This window comes from Nylanderia fulva, unplaced genomic scaffold, assembly GCF_048542155.1.
Source record: "Nylanderia fulva isolate GAGA-0341 unplaced genomic scaffold, ASM4854215v1 Scaffold25, whole genome shotgun sequence".
Taxonomy (NCBI): domain Eukaryota; kingdom Metazoa; phylum Arthropoda; class Insecta; order Hymenoptera; family Formicidae; genus Nylanderia; species Nylanderia fulva.
In genome coordinates, this window is record NW_028190314.1 from 2,627,739 (window position 1) to 2,649,276 (window position 21,538).

The 21,538-nt window shown below is 37.0% G+C and overlaps 1 protein-coding gene across 1 annotated transcript in view; it reads left to right on the plus strand.

Annotated features, from left to right (window-relative positions):
• The window catches only part of LOC114940730 (uncharacterized), a 96,932-nt gene extending 82,172 nt beyond the window's left edge, over nucleotides 1-14,760 (plus strand). Inside the window, exon 4 of the mRNA XM_029315478.2 lies at nucleotides 14,665-14,760. Within this exon, the coding sequence (XP_029171311.1) occupies nucleotides 14,665-14,701 (37 nt within the window). The 3' untranslated portion in view covers nucleotides 14,702-14,760. The remainder of the gene's footprint in view (nucleotides 1-14,664) is intronic.
• Nucleotides 14,761-21,538: the final 6,778 nt, after the last annotated feature.

Consider the following 21,538-nt stretch of genomic DNA (forward strand, 5'->3'; position numbering starts at 1 on the left):
AGTTAGAAAATTGACATAATTTAATAAATGCTTCATTTTTCATCAGAAATATATATATATTATAATATATTTACATTTATATTAAATCGTTTGAAAATGAAAAGAACATATTTAGTTTGCAATAAAAGATGGTTTCAAGTTAAAAATATTTATTACATTGCATCTTATATTGCACTCTATTGTTTTCAGATGCATACACATACCATTATGTATTAAATCTTATTGTAAATATACAAGCAAAATAGGCCTGCATTCCCAGTTGAAGTTAAATGTTTGATATCAAATTAACAAGTCCGATCGACTAGCGGCTTCAATATTGACAAACCGAAATGTAATGCTATTACCGCAAACCAACCATTAAATGCTGCAATTTAACAAATTTACTTTAGCTGTCGTAATGAGATATCATGAAGCGAATCTACAAGCGCGCACTTAGAATTTTTTTTAAATATATTAAAATTAGTTTGCTGTATTGCAAGTTACATTTCTTCGATGGAATATAGGTATATAATTAAAAAGATATAAAGATAAAAATGAAAATGTCTGATAATAAACATTTTATTTTTAATATCTAACTATGTAGATAATTTTAATATTTAAAATTAAAGATTTGCTGCAAAGAAAAAGAAAGAATTAAGAAGATTATCAATTAAATTATTTCCTCTAGAAAAAGCACAATTCTAAATTTATCAAAATAACATTCAAGAGATCTAGATTTAATATACATTTTAGAGATATTTTTTTTAGCAAATTAATTTTCTTTTTTCTATTTTTTTTTTCTACTAAAAATTACTGGTATTATTAGATTGTTAGCTCGACTGCGAACGGATGAGTAGATGCAACATTTCCGTTGTATGTTAGCACCTTCGATGCTTTACGACCACCAATTACTTCGACAGTGTAGCCAGAACTGTTGCACCGTCGTATGCATCGTTTCACGTGCGTGCTTTGATAAGATTGGCCAAAACGCGACAGGTGATTCTCGTCAGAAAAATTAGCGAAAGGTGCAAAGTATAATATATAAGTATACAATGCCTCGAAATTTAAACGTCCATTAGAAAGAGAAAGAGAGAGAGAGAGAGAGAGAGAGAGAGAGAGAGAGAGAAATTGACGGCTGATTGTCAATTAGTTGAATATAATCTTTCGATAATTATATACTCATAAATTTTCACAAAGTACATTGATAATATATCTTGGCCACTTAATAGGATACATTCTTTTATTATCGCTCCTTTCATATTTATTAAATAAATTCTTTTGTCTACAAGTAGTAAGAAGAATATGTATTCGTGCCATTATGTCGCGACGAAGCATATGATAATGAATCAGTTCGTGACGTGTCTGTAGTTTGTAAACTAAGTATGCGTGCATATAAATTTTGTATAGTACGTTTGAGAGACTATACATGAACTATAGTACATCACAGACGCATAATTTCTCTTAGCTGACGTTTCAATCAACCGTGCCTCGTCTTTCGCTCCCCCGATTTTTGTTGCACATAACATTCTTCTTTATGGTCAGCAATGCTGACTTTGCCACTCACCGGCACACAATGTTATATGTATATATATATCGTGAATAATATTCTCACAATATTATTTTTAAAAGAATTTGCTTTGTTTCAATAAATTAAATGATTAATATGCATATTAATCATTTAATTTATTGAAACTAAGCAAATGTTTAAGAACATAATTATCTGTACAAATTGAAAAGAAAATTAATATAAATTATGATGATTAATGATATTCTATCATAAAAGTTTAAATGCATTAATCACCATTTAAGTAATTAGATACTTTGAATTCTTTTATTATCGCAAGATAATCAATAATCTCTTTATTTAATTTTTCTATAAATATTTCGATTTCATTAAATCTTCTCTGAATGTATTATTGTTCGATTATCTTGCTGGCAAACATGATTCGTACAATTTACACACGTGGCTTATCTATGTTCTTAGAATTTAAGATCAATTATTTTGATTGATGGAGAAGTACAATAATACCTACCGTATTTAACAATATTCGATTTTAGTGACAGGGAAAATTGATTTTACCGTGACATTTATTTGTTCTGGAATGAACGGAAGATAACATTCGATAATTTTGAATGCAGATTATTTCGCCAACTCTACATCGTGTAAGTGTTAAAGGAGTCGCTTGTCCCGAAGTTATCTATCTCTACGCCGAGAGATTAAAACGGGTGAATCGCGTATGTAACTAAATGAAACTTGCGCAGTTTGTCGTCAAAACACGTTTCGCAATCTGCTCGCGGGTATATCATCGTGCGCGGACTAATCAAGATTAACTTATTCATTCCCGGACGAGAAGCGTGTCGCCAAAGTGAAAAACGGAAACACTCGTCGCGCTCGTATTTCCTGATTGGGGACTCGTGTTATTAAACAGCCATAAATTAGCCGGCTCGCGAGCAAGTACTATTAAAAATGATGTAACGCTCGTTAACAGAACATAGGCATTAACGGCAGACCGGTAAGAAGTAAAATCGATGATAGGCCGTGTTGTCATCGCTATTTAAGCCCATTTCTTTTAACCTATGTCCGCGCGGTCTGGATAGACTGTTCTCGGAAATTATAAGGCGTGCAAATTATAACGAGAACATGCAAATAAAATTTGAACTGGACGTTAATCATGTAACAACGCAACATACACAAAACAGAAAATCGTGTAACAACGCACGATAATAGAAATGCAATAAGAGCGAATGCATCGATATAATATAATGCATCGTCGCTTTTATTCTCTCTTTTTTTTGCCTATAAAAAATATCATAAAGTGCAGATGGATTTTTGTTGATTGCGAGATAGAATATAAATTACTATTGTGATATCGAATTAATTAAACAATAAAAATACAGGAAGGATAAATCTTTATACAATTGATAAAAAATATTTGTATAAAATAATTTGCAAACGTATGCATCAAAAAAGTCGCGTGCACGTTATATATGAATTGAAATTTACAATTATTATAATAAAACCAATAAAATATTGTCTGAAATAATTAATAATATTGGAGATTTTAAGTCATACTTTTTATTATAACTATGCCATTAGAAGGAGAAAGCATAGGTATATTTACAGCAATCTAAAAGAACGAGACAGTAGTTGAAATCGTAAGAAAACGTCTCGTAACAACATGCTCGTAAAAATTTATATTATAGTTTTCGCTCATGCATAACAAGAAGAAACGAGAGAGCGAGGGAAAAAGAATTTATGTGTCGGTTATTGCATCCATTATATTCAAGACTTTTCTTTTTTCAATATCCAATTTTTTATATTATAAATTTGAATACACATATAAATATTTTACATAATCTTCTGCGCTTCATTATTTTTTTTTATCCCAAAATATTGATGATTAGTTTAAACATCAATTTCTGGATAACAAAAAAATTCAATTAAAAATTCACTCGACAATAAAAGTTGAGCGATATTGACTTTTTATACATTAAAATATACTGAGTGAAGATAGCGAAAATATTTACCATAATATATGATCTTTGCGTACACATTTCCTCGTAAATGACATTTCTTCCGCGATGCCGAATGGGACGGTAGGAATCTCGGCACGTCACGTATTTTTTTCAAAGAAAAAGGACGAAGAGAAGAGACACATGCATAGAAAAAGTAGGCGAGAGACGGAGGATAGGGCGAGAAGGTGAGTGAGGCGCGTTTCTTTCACCTGTGCCACCGCGAGCAATAAATAACCGCCAGCTTAGCTGATTTTACTGCCGTGTGTTTGGGTGATCCCAATAACGCCGCCCGACGAAGGGACGAATAATGCGAAGAAAACCAATCTTCGTGCTAACTAGCCATTCAGACGGTAGAACTGCCCGACGTGTACTGAAGGGACCCTGGTTAACCTCTGAAACGAAACGGTTTCAAGCCTCTATTTCGGTATTAAAAGAATTTGTGCGAGCAATGTCATAACCGCGTCATAGCCGAAACATTACATCGGGAAGACACCGGATTTACAATCTATATTACATTTGAGTTTTTGCGCTAATATAAACTCTCGCATTATTTCGTATTATCTCGATTATTCCGAAATCAAGTTGATAATTTCTTTACAAATCTTTGTATTTTGAATAGGAACGATATATTTAATTCGACCCAAACTAGCCAAGAAAATTTTTATTTTACTTCCACAACATTTCGACCATCTGTTTTTGATCCTTTTCAAGTGATTGTTTAATAATCATGACAACAGTGTCAACTAACTGTGCTTTTATCAAGGAATTTTTCACTTGAAAAGGACCAAAAACAGATGGTCGAAACGTTGTGGAAATAAAATAAAAATTTTCTTGGCTAGTTTGGGTCGAATTAAATATATCGTTCCTATTTTAAATACCACTAGCGACGTTTTAGGTATTCAATTTGACTTTGTATTTTGCTAAAAATGCTGGAAAAATGATCGATGACGAAGATATCGGATTAATCGAGTGTGTGTTCTTGAGTTATTATTGTTCAGGATATTGTATCATATCGATACATGTACGCGAGAAAAATATTTTTACGTATACTAAAAATAATAGCAAACCGAACTCCGTCGTATATGCGATATTTTGTATAATCTCACTCGCAGAGCTACTCGCATCTGACGCATTTTTCTTCGTAATGTTTTTTGAGGAATGATTCAGCGCAAACAAACGCTTCCGCTGTTGGCGAACGAGAGGCGCGCACGGGGGCTTCGTCGATATCTCGTATCGCATATTTTTTTCGATATCACGTATTCGATATCGCCGAATCTGGCGTTTCACGGCGGAACACGGCGCCGCTACTCCCACGTGTGAAAACAAACTTCAAAAATTGATATCGGGGGGAAAATGAAAATGTAAATCTCCGCGCGCGCGCGGAGGCGTCGTCGAGAGGTAAGCCATTACAATTTTTTTTGGCCACGATATTGCCGTGGCAACGATACGCATTCGATTGCACTTCGAGCGCCGAGAATGATGCAGACGCTAAACCACGTTCTTAACAAAATGAATATTTTTATTCGAGGCCTGTTGTATTAGTTTGAATAAAATAATCAACAGATGATTCCTTCGGCTTATGCAATTTATTTACTCGAAGATTTTTGAATTTTTAAAATTGTTATTTCATGAAAATTAATCTTTCTAAAGATCGAAAAATTATCTGAAGTATATACAACGCTAATATTATATATTATTTCATTTTTGTATAAATTTAAATGTGTGTCTGCTTATACCTAAAATCTGATGTTATTTCTCATTCGAAGAAGAAGGGCGAAGCTATTAAAATTAGTTCAATTAAAAGAATTCCCCTTTTTTATCAAATTTGCTCGTAATATTTTTTTACTCTTGGCAGTTTTACTTTTTTATTTTTTTACATATGTTTTTTTATATTTTCTATACATATAATACATTGCATTATCTTGTATTATTCATGTGAACGCGTTCTCGATTGAATACTTTGCGTGGGCAGCAACGCATCGCACAAGCAGCGAACTTGGCGCAACAATAATTGCTCCGGCATGAGGTAGCTATTAAAGCGAGCGATTTATCATCTTGGGCATCGTAATTCAAACAAACACCATGAGTCTATTGTCTTTAATGAAATTATAATCATCAAACATTAATTATGTGCGAAATTGGAAAGACAATCGTTACTCGCACATCTCGAGAGCGCGTCAACTTTCTGCTCTATCTTGCTTCGTTACGATTTTCTTTTCGCGTATTTTTTCGATGTCGTTGATAAAGTGCTTTGCGATCAATGAATTTCAAATATTTTCAACACAAGAAATTATTTTCCTAATCGAATGCATTTATGTATAATATAAAGTTGAAGTATTTAACATTGATTAAATATAAATAGTATCGTCAAATTTTTTCTCCGATTTTGAAATTGATAAAAATATATGTCTGTTTTTTCACTCTTGATGCTAATGCAACAGCGCTAATGAAGTGATGTTATTAGTACGTATGCGAGGAAAATGAATCTTTCAGTGTGCACGCATTAGAAGGGCGTAGGGAAAAAAAGGCTCGCCCATATACACACACATACACGCATACACGGTCCGTGGTTCACGCGATCAGATAAATCACACGCACGGGATTTACTTTATAGTTAACGCGATCGCGTTGTCTCAGCATTTTTAATAATCGGGTGTATGAGCAGCAGGGCGGATAATTTTGGCAGAACGGTCCGCACCGTTTATCTCCATTAATAAAATGGTTTAATTACTCCGCAAACAAATGGATCAATATCATCGTCCGCCTCGTTTGAGAGCGTGTGATATCGTGGCTGAAATTATCGTCATTATTGACATCGTCAATTCATCTGTCCTCTGGCGCGCGCGCGCGCGCTAACGCTTTACCTATTTTTCTATATATTTATTTCTATTTTCTTCCTCGCGTGACTCAGGCAAGATAGACGACGCGCGACGAGACGTCACGTTTCAGGATTGCAGAATTAAATAAAAGGCGGAGAATCGGAAGTCACCGCTTGCATACCGCGCTGAGGTGCAAGAAACCGTGAAATTACGTGAGCAGCGTGCAAACTTTGATTCTCTATGACATAATTACTGACCTGCCGCGGCGCTTCCCATGCAACGCATTCGGGAATCTAATTTTGTGTGGAGCACGTTTTCTTTTAACGCGCCCGTATATATACGGGCTCTCTCACTCCCGTAGAGAAAGGCCGTATCTATATAATAACTGGTTAAATTCCGGTAGTGGCTATCCTGACGAACGGTAGCCTCTAATCAACCTAATTTCGGGTTCCTTTCCTTCAATGTGGACCAACATTGGAATTATTCGGTAATTGTAATGGATCGGAATGTTGCGCGTTCGCTCTTTAGGGTAGGAGTTGGTTCTCTCCCAGACCAATTTCGGATCTTGCGCGTTTATTTTATTTTATTTTTTTTTTTTATTCTTTTTCTCTTCATTCCTCGCGTTCGCTATTATCGAACTCGCTGCGAATATAATTTTTTTTTTCAGATATACGAACGTCTCCCAATCACGCATTCCGATTTTGCGATGCATCGCACGTGGTAAGCTTACACAGCGCGTAAACAGATCTCTTCATATATAAAAATATTTCGAGTACAAATTTTTCGGAAAAATATCGTTATTTTTCCTTGACAGAAATCGTTTATCACAATTTTCCAATTTTTTATATTAATAGTTTTACGTCTTACAAATTTCCGGTAAAGTAAAAGTTACATGAACTTACACAATAATAGACGGAAAAAAAGCTGTGCACACAACGAAGGAAGGAAAGAAGGGAAAATATTAATACCGAGCTTCTTATCTATACGTGTGATAAAAATTATTCGCCGAATATAATAATTATTATATTCTCGACGTGCATAAAATTTGAGTATCAGTTAGCAATTTGCGCCGTTACTTTGGCGAATCATTACAACCTGTCTCAAAAGTTTTAGGAGGATAAACTCAATACCCTAGACGCGAAGATCGCCCGGACGCTCGACGCTCGAAGTAATAATCGGGGCCAGAAGTAAACTAGGTCCACGCCGTATCGGACAGAAGTAGGGAACACCCGATGTAGTTCAGCCGGTCGATTTAGAAACGCCTTCGGGGCGTATAATCGGCACGGCGTTACGCTCCTACAAGCTGAACCACTCTAGTCGTCTATTCGATATTCAATATACCGGCGGCAAAATTGTCGCCGGTCTCGTTCGCAATAAAGCACGACGAAATAATCGGGCGAGAGAAAATCGCGCGGCGGGAATGAATGCACCAGCTTCGTAAATCATACGGCAATTAAAAGCAGTAACGCGCCGATACAACGTAATTATTATGGGAGATTATCTCTTGAGTATTCGCGTTGCATTCATCCCAGATCCGCGACTATATTTTCTCCTCAGCGATTATACCAAGTATTATCTCTCGATAAAATAAGCTCAATTTTAATTCTCAATTTCAATTATTGATTCCCGAATACGTGATTGTGTGTCAAAGAGATTTATGTGTCGGGATTTGAGAAATGTTTTTATCAATTTTATCGTGCATTTGCTGCTGTAATAAAAAAACGGGTACTTCTTTTTTTTTATTCATATTTTTCTCTGAATATATTAACGATAAAAATTTTTCAACTTTTCGCACATATACTCTTTTTAATGTTAATGTTCAAAATCCAAGAATCTTTTCATGCATTATTAAAGTATTTTTTTTACGATGTTCTTTAACTAAACTTATATTTTTTACAATGCCTTCCTCTTTTAATGCTCAACTTATCCACTTTCATGATATTAATATTTATGAACAACAGTAACAAATGTGTCAAACTTTTTATGGTAATATTTGAAGTGCTCTCTTATTTATCTTTCTTAGCGAGATCGAAAATATAATGTACGAAGGGAAGAAGTAAGATTGGCTCAGCGTCGCGATCGGATAACCGTCGTCTGTAATTATGCGCCTGAAATAAGAGGATGGTAGTGTACCGAATGAATAAGTAATAGAAAAGGTATAGGGTTCCGCGCATTAAATGAAGCTTGGGATAATGGCGGAATGTAATCGTCCCTTTCATCGGACTCATAAATCAGCGTCTCGTCGTGACGTGTATGATGGTACCAACAAGCTATAAAGCACATTGATGAAATGTGCGTTATTTATTATTATCGTTAAATAATCGAATAGCTTTCTATGATTTGTGCGTTGCAATGTTCGCTTAACCTTCATAAATCGCGTCGGATCGGCGAGAATGAAAGGATTAGTCTAACGCGATGTATATTTTATCGTGCTAAACTTGGATTGCGCTAAATTAATTTGGTACATTCTGATAATATTCAGTTATCCCTGTTATGACTATTACGAAATTTATTATATAATTTATACATTTATATGTATAGCTCAATATTGCTTACTCTTTTATAGAAAATTATAGAAAGTACCTAAAAATGCTTTTCACAATATGTTATTTCATTAAATAATTGAATAGATATTTTATAAAGCATTCTGAGAATCTACTATCAATCATAATCTTGACACAAATCGCATTATTCTTCCACGAAATACAGAATTACAAATGAAATATAGATTTGCAAGTAATTTTCAAACAAGAAGTGTCCAACGTAGCCTTGCTTGAAGTCAAACTATATATAAGGCAGTCTGTGCGGAATTTTGCGTTGATTAATTTATTTTCAACGATACGCAAATTCTCGTCGAAGAAAGACTCGGATCTCCATACTCTGATTGATTTGCTCAAGAATAATCGTCAAGAGTGAATTGTTAAGATGTTCTTAACGATCGAAAGGATCGATGACGGCATCGAATTTCATAGATCTTGGCGAATTAGCGGGAAAGAGAGACGCGCTGCACTTTGATAAAAAGAAAAAACGGAATCCGTTCTCATTGCGAAACGAGCCGAGACAGTCTGTCGCGAAAGTGTCCACGGAAACGTTGCCATTTTCTCTGAAAGGCCGCGCCGTTTGTGGTTTACCGATGCTGAGGCGAAACGATCGCGCCGGCTAGGAAATAGCGCGGCTATCCTCGTTAACTCGATTTAATGGCACGTCGTTAGGAGTCGTATACCCCGAGACGACTCTGGTGACCATAAAAAACGCTGGTGCACTCGGAATTTGGGATACCGGGAATCGTTAACGCTCGAGAGAGAAAGAGAGAGGAGATTCTAAAATCGAGATGCATAACGTGTTATTGTAAGTTTCTTACCGGTTTCTCCCTTCAATCTCCAATTCTCGTCTCCCGCGGATAATATAATATAAAAGATGATAATGCCAAAAATATTGCCTGCGTAAAATTCTTTATTCGACCCCGATAGAATTCGCTTGATTCTAATAATACTGTCTCTCATTGTTGCTCGCGTGCGGCGTTCCATTGCTCAGCTGTTTGACATTTTAAATAAAATCTTTAAATGTGGAATTAATTGTGCCAGTACGATAAGTAAGTTTGCATCAAAGGGAAATGTCTAAAGATTATTCGATAGGAGCAATTAATTTTTTTTAACATAATATGATGTAATGTTTATAATCGGTTTGTGATGGAAAATATTATTCTGATGAAAAATTTAATGCAAATGAGATGAATATCAAGTAAAAAATAAATATTTCCCGGTAATTGAAGAGCAGTAAATTCTGTAAGGAGATTCTAGGTTTGGTTACAACATTATTATTCCAAATTAGGGATAATCGTTTTATGGCCACTTAAATCGTTCTATATCGATTGTACCTTCTCTGCATTGCATTGTGAAATGAATTTATATGTTACAATTGACTGTTTCATAGTCATAGTCAGTAGTCAAGACTATGCTGTAACGATATTTGCATCTCAATCGATGAATTCCAATCTTCGTTGCATAGTTCGTGGCTAGTCTATAGTAATTTTGAAATTGCAAGATGTACCTTCAAAGGAGACACAATGTAACTCTAACAATATATCTTTGAAACATATCACGATATTAAATTTTCTCACGATATTAAATTTTTAAAAACTTTTAGTGTAACTATTCGCTGTTAATACATTATATATGCATTTTTTGAACATAAACGTTGGGAAAAAATAAAGATAAAAACAAAGTGCATATTTTCGAAAAATATTTTCGTGCCAAGTCGGATTTAACTTTTTCGTACAGTAGTCGAGGCTGAAAATATGTATATCCGAAAGGAAGAGGGAAAAAAAAAGAAGAAGAGACGGCATACAGAAGAAATATATACGGATCTCAGATTGAAAAATCCCATCTCTCGGAGCAGAGTCGGCTTAAATTCCCGAGTTGGTGCAAAAATTCCCTACACTTGAAACGTATCCCAGATTAAACCTGGCCGCGCAGCTTCGACGATTACACACCGTCGGGTCGCGCTGTAACATGGATGACGAGGGGCGGCACCCTCGTGTCTTCGTGTCCTCTCCGATGAAACGAGACTTCGAGGGATGTGCGAGAGAGCAGCACAGATCGAGGAGACCCTAGTCGTCTCTCTGCTCTGTCCCTTCTTCTCTCTCTCTCTTTTCTCCAACATCTCCTGCCCCTAGAAGAGGGTAGGCGACAGTTTCAATCTGACGGTCCAATTTCGGTCGAATGGAAATGCGTGTCCACATACGCAACGCACGCACGTACTACGTACGCATGCGTGCTCGCGTTTACACGGCGTGTATATTCGATGCTTATTCGGGCGAGTTTAACGCGGTTCATTTCATATTCTAGCGCGGTGGCCAGTGCCTCGATGGTCTCGTTGCAAAACAAAGCGATATATGATAAAACGTATCGGAAGAGAAAAACGTCAAGTGACAGTTCTTCAAAATATTTGTATGAAATAATTTTCCAAACTTTCCCGCCGAAGAATCTCGAATTATAGGATCACGAAACGCGAAATTCCACTTATTTGTCATTTCGAATGAATGATTTCTCCGCGAAGAAAGAGAGAAACAGAGGCGTGCATAATTTTTTCTAAACGATTAAAGTGCGAGAGATTCCCGAGCAACGTTACTACTTATTATTGCGTTGAACGTCGAATACGTAAAAGCACCGATATAGTTGATTAAATTTAAGCGTCCCTCTGACTCGCGGCGCTGACCATTGGCATGCGCGGTTCGCCTCTCTCGATTCGGCTCCGGTTAGGCTGCTGCGGCACACACGCGCGCGCAAGCACGCACGCACGCACGCGAGCGAGCCACGCGTGCAGCAGAGGCAAGGAGCATGCATCACGCGGCATGGCCAACGAGAAACGGCGCATTCTCTTGCGCACGCGCACACACATACCCAGACACACACCCGTGTGCGTTATCCTCATGCACGGATGACGTAGAGATGCATTATGAATATTCAATCGAGTGTACCCGGCATGGCCGCGCGCGGATCCATTATTCATTCCCGCAGCGACATCAGCAAGGGCTCGCGCGTTTTCCGCGCTGAAATGCGGAACAGACGACGGAGGATAAAAGCGGAAAAGTCGGCATTTTTTTGTTTTTTTGTTTTTTGCAGAATAAAAAAATTTGCCCGACTATGCGCGGAATTTATTCGATCGAGGGAGAAATGAATCCTTATAAGCACGTGCAAATTTTGAGAGCTCTTCTCCGAGACTTCTGTCGCACTCGTCTCTCGGCGAGAAATTTCGTTTATCTCGAAGATATTAATTGTGTGTTAAAAAATAATTTATTTATTTTGTATTGAAAAAAAAATGATCGCTTGAGAGAATCGAATAGGATTCTGTCAGATGAGAGAAATAGCGTGTGCAGTCGTTGTCTCCTTCTCTCTTGCAGAATCTCATCTCGGCGCGATTCGCCTCTTTCTATCGTCTCTCTTTTACTCCTTTCTTCTATAGGTCCGCGTTCCATCTTCCTCTCTGTGTCGACACACTCTTCTTCTTTTACATCTCCTTTTCATTCCTTCGGTTCCTCCTTATAGTCTTATTCGGACGCGCGAAAGAATGCGCTCCGCGCTCGGCCTAATAACCCCTTCGAAAGGAACGAAGGGAGAGAAGTCCGCTTACGCAACAGTCTGCGGCCGGATTTTTGGGATTCCTGGCCGCGCGAAACACCGCGTGATCTCCCCGTATCTCTCTCGATTGCTCCTGAATTACTGACATTTCAAACAACCGATGACGGAATCGCGACTACCTACCGAGACCGGCCTACCGAGATGAACGATGATGATGAATCACGTTCGGAAACACAGTGTGTCGAATATTTCAGAATATTTTCTGTTCCGTTCGCTTTTCGGCCTTCTTCTCAAATTCCAAATCGACTGAAATTAAATATTGTGCGATTTTTAATTAGCGATATCAAATATTGTGTAATAAAGGGCTTTAAATTCAATTTCTCTCAATTATTGAGTTAAAAAAATATCACGTTCCTATATATATTATTTCATTTATCTATACTTTATTATTTTCAATATTAAGCAATTTTGTAAATCGGGTAAAAGCGCGAAATTGTCATTGGTTTTTATTGAAATTTGTTCATTTGTATTAAAAAAAAAAAAAAAAAAAAAATAGAAACTTGCAACAAGAAAAGTGAAGAATTGAATAAAATGTGCGCAGCTTCGCAATTTCCTGCGTCGACGTTTAACATACCGTGAGCTACTGAAAATGAGCCGTCGCGACGATTACAGCCTCTCCCTTAATGTGCATCACAATAATCTCAATTTGGTGCATAAATGCCAGGCTATATCCGCTTAAAGGACACGCGCGTTCGCGCGCTTAATGAGCCTCGGATAATCGGACCCTTCTACGACGCGCCCTCGCTTATCGCGGAGATCTTTTGCGGTTATCTACAAGCGCGATCGCGAAGGGCGCCGCTGATACCGGCGGACTCTTCGCTCTGCAATATATATATATATATATATATATATATATATATGTACGATATATGGCTCGCACGTATTTTCCGCGGCATCTGCATGACGTTATGCAGATTCGGTACGCCGGGAGATAATCGACGAACGATGCGTTACCAATCGCGCGTCTTGCGGAACGTTCGAATGCGGGATCTTGGAAGCATCAAGGATGGAAGGGAACTCGAAGAAAAGACTTACGCGTTTATAATATCGTAATCTCGCATCGATATCGAAGAGATCAGGACGTGAAATATTTCGCAAAAAGGGGCAAAAAGTTTCAATGGAACGGGGAGACAAGGAGGGATAATAAAACTATGCAAATTTTTATATATTCGAGATCAGGTGAACAGCCCACTTTTATTTTAATTTTATTAATTTTCCTTGAAATTAATTAAAATATTAATTAGCAATTAAATAAAAAACGCTTGACGTTTCGAAATGAACAACTAGTAATTAATAAATCATGGATTGGTATTTTTAAATAAAATACATATTATACAAAAAGACTCTGATTCACACAATGATCAATTTGATTTTATACCGTTTTTATTAATAAAAAATAATTATCCTTGCTGCACGTAAAAAATGAGAAAGTGAACCGTTTACCTTATACCGTAATGTTTATCTATTGTATATCAATTAAAATTTCTATTCGCTCGTGTATTGTATAAAACAACAAATGTATTCAAAAAAGGCCAACTTATCGAGCAATATTTAAGATGTTGTATCCAATTAAAATTTATTTCATAAACAATATATTAAATTACAAAAAAACCTTCCATAAATGTTTCAACCGCACGCGGTCTTCCTCAGTATAACATTGTTACGTAATTTATAATTCTTACAAAAAAAAATAGATCATCCTATTCTTAAACTTACTAATAATCCGTTAATTCGAGTCGAGAATTTATTAGAAATTTATGCGTGTTACAATTTGTCATATTTAATTTATAAAAGTATTCGCCGTAATGTGATCTTATGATGTTGGATCTCGTAAATTATTTTTTCGTTTTTAAGCGAGAAATTCTTAATATCCATAGGCGTTTGTGTCGCCTCTTCTCACAGTTTAACACAATTTAAAAAAAAAAAATTGAAATTATTATAAATAGATAAAACCAACAGTCTAACGAGACACCGCATTTCGAACTATCCAAACGTTTTGAAACGTTTATGGAAGGTTTTTTTGTAATTTAATATATTGTTTATAAAATAAATTTTAATTGGATACAACATCTTAAATATTGCTCGATAAGTTGGCGGCCTTTTTTTGAATACATTTGTTGTTTTATCTATTCTAACAATATCTTGCGTCCCCCATAATGAGCAAAATCCGTCTGATCGCTAACTAAGTGTTTCGCTTTGTTCTAGGTAAGTTGTGACCGGAGAACCCCGCGGTCGACCTTTGGATAATAATTCGGCGGTAGAGCTCAGAATGACGTTCAGATGCATGCCGGCCTTTCAGACTCTCGGAGGCGGTGCTGACTGCGGCGCATCTTGGGTGAGTGCGTTGCTTGCGCTTATATAAGACATAGACAGACGCGTGATTTGCCGCAATAATCGCTCTCGCAAATGCGCGCTCGATGGCCTTTTCTTTTGCGAATCCATGAAATACTTGGGCGGCAGCGCTGTTATTCGCGTTGCTTCCAACCACCTTTTTGTGACGTCTTCGTGTCTCTCTGTGCGTCGCGTGCACGTTGAATATATATAGGTACATACCTATACCTGCGATAAATGCACGCGACACAAAGGACTTGTATATCGGCAATATTTGTGTGTACATTCGTATTTTTATTCAATTAATAGTCTGTCAAGTTTTTCAAAGCGTTGCTACCGGCTTGACGCGTATCGAGCCTTGGTAATTTTTTCGAGATTTTCACCGCTGAAATATGCGGTGAGCGACGATATTTTTACACGTCCGACGGTACCCAGGGTTTTCGGTTATCAGAACCTCTCTTTCTCTGTCCCCTTTCCCTCTCTTGCTCGCACGTAGAAACTTTTTTAATTATACCGAAAATGTAAATTATTTAATTACCAGCAAACGCTTGGAGTAATGGAAGCGCTTTTTGTATTTTTAATGACTCGCGGTTGAATTAACGATGATACACATTATGTGTTGGAAAAATTGCTCTCTTTTGCGCGCACAAACGCGCGGTTTATCCGGAAAAATCGTAATCGATTAATAAATTTCGTCGCGATAAATTTCTGATTGTACAACAAATATTTATTACCGTGGAAAATTTATCCGCAACAAGCTCTAACAGTTTCAGCGATTCCCATAAATGTTTATTACGACGTTTACGCAGGTATAACGTATAAAACTCGATTATCCTCTCGATAAGAGTATTATAACTGTTAACTGCAACAAAGTTATTGGAACTTACGTGGTTGAAAACAGCATTAACATACTAATTGTTTAGAGATTAGCGACGTTGTAAATCTTTAGGATGAGAAATTGCGCGAGATGTGATAATTTACGAAATTTCTCCAGCTCTTTATATATTAAACTTTAATGATAAACGCAAGAAACACTACGACGACATTTAATAACGCGATGAGAAATATCGAAAGACGATACAACAATTTGAAATAGCATTTTAAAGAAGAAGGGTATTAGCTAACAGAAAGCGAGAAGATTTCAGATATCGGTCTCTCTCTCTCTCTCTCTCTCTCTCTCTCTCTCTCTCTCTCTCTATAAACGTGTTTTCAGACGTTATTATCCGGAAAATCTCCGGAATATATTATAGTACGTAAGAGAGCGCTCGAACTCCGCGTAGAAACTCGTGCTACACACAAAGTTCAGTACGTCTAGACGTATCGATTATATTTCTCGCTCGTGTGAATATATACATTCGAGAGATCTGGATTGATTTATAAAGAAATAACATAGGGGGTGGGGAGAGTTGATGTTATAATAACAACGGAAATTGCCGGGAACACTTGTCGGAAACGATATGAAACGCAGGCGCGAGGAGCGTTAATTACAAAACGGCCTTTTAAAACAAAAACACACGACACGCTCTATCGTGAAAATTCAAGCGAATTTTTGCACATCGCGATATAAACGTAGGGAGGGAGACTCTGTGCAGACATCAGGTGTTATAATTCGCGCGGCGTGCGAAATTGAAAGGTGCAACCTCGGTGTCCTCGAATTATCCTCGCGAGCGAGTAATCGACGCGATCAATCGAAACCGCATCGTCTGGGAAATCGCGATGGCCGCGCGCGAGCGTGTCTCACGGCTTTTCACGGAATTTAGACGAGAAACGACGACGATGACGATGTTGTGGATGAGAAGAGACGCCATTTGCTTTGGATAATAACGCGGCGCGCAAGCAAGCAAGCAAGCAAGCAAGCCAAACCTCCCTCCTTTAATGCGCCTACGCGACTTCAAACTCGGTACGATTCTCAAACCTTCCTTCTTATTCTCTCATTCCATTGTTATTACTTTGTATTCCCTTTCTCCCCTCTTTCCAAGCCAAGTAAATAACTCCTCATCGTTTACTTACCCTACCTCCGAGTTTATAATGGAGATTATCTTATTTGTGTCGAGTCTCGTTTTAGTCCGCGCGGCAAAAGTCTCCTCGACGGTAGAAACGACGTCGGAGGGTGAAGAGGGTGGAGGAAGGAAAAAAAAGGAGAAAAAGAACGTAAAAAGGAGGAATCGCGAGATAAGGGAGAGCGAAGGAGAGAGAATGGAAATAAGCAGCGGAAAAAGGCGGGAGTAAGGTGGAATAAAGGAAGGATAAAATGGCGGGAGCTCGGTAAAAAAGGGAAAAGAATCGGTATACTGATGTTCTTCTCTCTTCACCCCATTTCACATTTTATTTCCGGAAATAGAGATGATAATTTTTCGCAAATATGATATATATATATATTTGGTTCAATTTATATAATAGTAATTTTTTAAATGTCATTATTTGTTACTCATGAATTTTTGACATTGCTTATTTCTTCGCTCGACTCGACGTAACGTTTCTAGGGATTGATTTATTAGTCCTAAACTTTCATTCAATAAGCCATCTTTAACTGAACTGATGGTGAAATAAGGGAAAATTTTATTATGACTTGGCTGCATCTATTGTGAATTTTTTGCGAATTTCCTCGAGTGGGGAACTCTCTTTATATTGTTTTGGTAAATTGATTCCTAGCGTGATCATTCGTTTCCTCCTTCGTTTTTAGTTATCGTTCGTTCTCTCATCTCCGCGGCAGTGGGCCGTTTTGTCTGAAAACAATCATGCTGCGCAGTCGATTTTAATTTTCAAAGCAAACAGGCATTATCACCCACGGCGAATCGTCCTTTCGTTTCACATTCTTTCTTCGACTCCGTGAATTTAAACTCAAACACAGCTTTACGCAGACAAGATTTCTTTCTTCCTATATTTTAGAAAGCTGCTTCACAGTAGCTGCACGAAATCTTCCCTCCTTCATTATGAACATTTCTCATGTCACTTGTGAATTCTTGTAATTAATATTATAGAATATTATAGAATAGCATTTGCTATTTTATCTTTCTTATAAAAGTTGAGAAGAAGCCTATTTTGCTTCGAGCTTTGCTTGGATAACGAATCTAATCTCGACGAAAACGACAATGTTTTTATTCGATTAGCAGAAATCAACAAGAGAAACGGCGAGAAATGACAATTTCAAATTATACTTTAACATATTTCGAATTCTCGGCCACTAGCGACATATATTTACTCAAACAGGATTATTGTACATGTCAAAATCATTAAAAGAAAATAATATCTTCAATCATGCATTTCGATATATGTAATGCATTTCTTTAATTATTTTTTCTACATATAAAACCGCTTAAAATATGATACAAGTTAATTTTTATATTAATTTTTATATGATACAAGTTTTTATTCTTCAAAAAATAAAAAGGATGTTGCTTTCCAAGTAAAAAGAAAATAGTCCTAGTAATTAGCCAATTTTAGCGAGATCTATCCGAGAAAGAGAAAAGATTGGCAAAGAATCGAGCTCCGCGTACAGAAAACCGTGGGGGAAAAAAAGAGAGAAATCTCGGGAAAATCGCATGCAACATCGCGCTTTAGATTAGATCATCAGGAGGCGAAGGCTCCTCGAGACGTAGCTGCACCGCGGTTCTCCGGTAAGGATGGGCGATCTTGAATCGATATTTTGAAGAATCGATTCTTTTGTATCCGATTTTCGATTTTTAAGATCGATTCTACAGCTTTGATTAATCCAATGAATCGATTCTTCAATCTAGAGATCGATTATATAGTTATGTTAGGCCTTTTGCATTAGGCCCGTTTTTCATTACGTCATATGTCACAGTCGGATGTTGGAACACGAGTTCTCATTGGATCATTGACTTTCGTCATCCGACTGCGACATACGACGTATTGTAAAAAAGGCTCAGAGATCTTCGAGAATAAGAGAGAGAAAGATAATAAAATTATGTGACCAGTTCGTGTCAGCTGTCAACCGATCACAGAGCTAGTGATGTTAATCACGTGATATTATTGGCATCTCTTTCTTATTTATTTGAAGCTATCTGAGAAAGGTTATAAAAGGCATTAAAAGAACGAGCGAAAAGTTTGAAATGGGTAAAGTGAAAAGTAGTGTATGGCAATATTTTATAAAAAATTCACATGGTGGTACTAAATGTACAACATGTACAAAAATTATAATAAAAAATTGCGCAATTATTTGGAATAATATTTAATATTCTTTAAAATTAAATTAAAAAATCGATTTTCGATGGATCGATTCTTTGTTAGTCGATTTTTTCGATCTAGATCGATTAAAAAAATCGATTCTTTTGAAAAAATCGCCGCTAATGAACGGTTAAGTACGCGTCAGGGTCGGGATATATCTAACCATTCCCCTGCCGCCGTGCGGAATCCCTCTCTTTCTCTTTTTATACATATATTATATGTATTCGCGTTTCTCTAGTTGCTCTCTCGGCATCCACCATTCTGCGGCTCGGGCGAATCGCACGTAAAGCAGCGCGTCCACACCTTGCAATTACGAGAAAAAGGGGGTCCACCCACTACATCGCGATCCTTTCAACGTAACCGGGGCCGGCGCGGTTCTCTCTCCCCCTCGAGTTTCATTATTAATTATCAGGTCGCCACTATGTTATTAGTACGACTAGGAGAAACCGCCCCGGCTGTTCCAGACTCGAAACGCGACGCTCAATCCTCGCGTCGTGCCTAAGTTCTCGCTGACAAATACGGACGTGCGTATACACGTGCGTGTGCGCCGTAATCTGCCAAAGGGTATCTGCGAACTTTGGCATGACTCGTACGGGTGTAATTATTGTTATTAATTAGTCCAAGAAGATCGAGGCGTTTCGAACGCAGTGGATATAAGAAGTCGGCGTTGTTGCGTTCCCTGAAATAATAGACAATGACGAATGCGGTTTATCTGTGCATTAGAATCGGCGCACAAGAGCAGGCATATAATATTATATATGACGTTGCTAAGAGTTCTAAAAAAAAAAAATTGTGGGAGTTATCGATAATTTTTGTTGCCGGAAGATTTTTAAATCGTTAACTGTGTATGCGATAAAGAGCTTACAGATTTTAAAAGATCAATTTATAATATTTTTACGTTGTTTAAAATGTTATTTAAGTTCACAAATTTTTAATTCTATAAGTTTGTAAATTGTCAAAGATCGAACAAAAATTTGTAAAATTACAGATATAAGAATGAACAAAATACTCTGATATTGCAATTATTTGCGCGTAATGGTCCTAATATTATTAATTTTGTACTTTTAAAGAAGAACAATTCATTCATTAGGTATAGATATCAAATAAAAATCTCAACTTTTCTCTCATTATCGTAACAGCTCGAGCATACCTGTTGCATTATAAATCTGCTTTATTAGGTGTTTGCAACATACGTTGAAAATAACGCAAGATGATATGTTGCTATATAAACTATGTATACATTTCGGAAATCTAATAACCGTAATATTTCCATGTCTCTTTTGGATTTTATTAATTATAATGGGACACTATTGCGAAACGATATAAGCGAACTACATAATAGACAAAATATAAATCACTATATTAGTTGGCAATATTAATATTGATAATTTTGCCATGTTTTAATTCAGAGACAGATTTTTTTGTAACATTCGCGCATCAAGTACATAGTGTATATTAAATTTAGATTTATCAATTATTATTTTAGCGATACGCATCAAATATTATGCATCTTCGTACGTCAATGAAGTATGCGCACATGATATAAATTCTGACGACAATTCAATGAATAATAACAACAATTCTATATTTTTTGGATAAATTCTCATAAGAGGAAAGATATAGAGTGGCGCGAGTTTCGTTTATCGTATATTACATTTAGATTTATCAATTATTATTTTAGCGATACGCATTACATATTATGCATCTTCGTACGTCAATGAAGTATGCGCACATGATATAAATTCTGACGACAATTCAATGAATAATAACAACAATTCTATATTTTTTGGATAAATTCTCATAAGAGGAAAGATAGAGCGGCGCGAGTTTCGTTTATCGTATATTACATTTAGATTTATCAATTATTATTTTAGCGATACACATATTATGCATCTTCGTACGTCAATGAAGTATGCGCACATGATATAAATTCTGACGACAATTCAATGAATAATAACAATAATTCTATATTTTTTGGATAAATTCTCATAAGAGGAAAGATATATAGAGTGGCGCGAGTTTCGTTTATCGTAGTGCAAAGTACGGTCGGCGAAATCATTGGGTTAATTAAGGGGAAAGACAACAAGGGGATGCAAAATTCTTTCTGGATAGCAAACTCGTTGATGCGCGTTCATATGTGCTCATTAATGTTTTTCCGCGCGACAAAGACGAGCCGCGGCGCGGCGTCGAGGCAAAGGAAAAGCGCGACTCGTCCCTGTTACTACTCCTTTGGCGATGGCGGGCCGCGGCTTTGTGAGAGAGAGAGAGAGAGAGAGAGAGAGGCATTTGCGACCGTTTGTGTATACACACGCTGCGACAGTGCAAGAGTCGATCTCCGACTCTCGTATATATATATATACGCGAAACAAAGCGCGCCTCGCTGGCAAACGAGCCCGTCCGGGATCCCCGAGGGGCGGCGAGTATTTCACCAGAATTTACGTTGCATTTCACGCTGCTAATACTCTCGTGGTATAATTATAATTAGCGGGCTACGCCCTTCACACCGCCCCGTTCGAAAAGTTTGCCGCGGATATATACCTGGCGTGTGCATCCTTCCACCTTGAT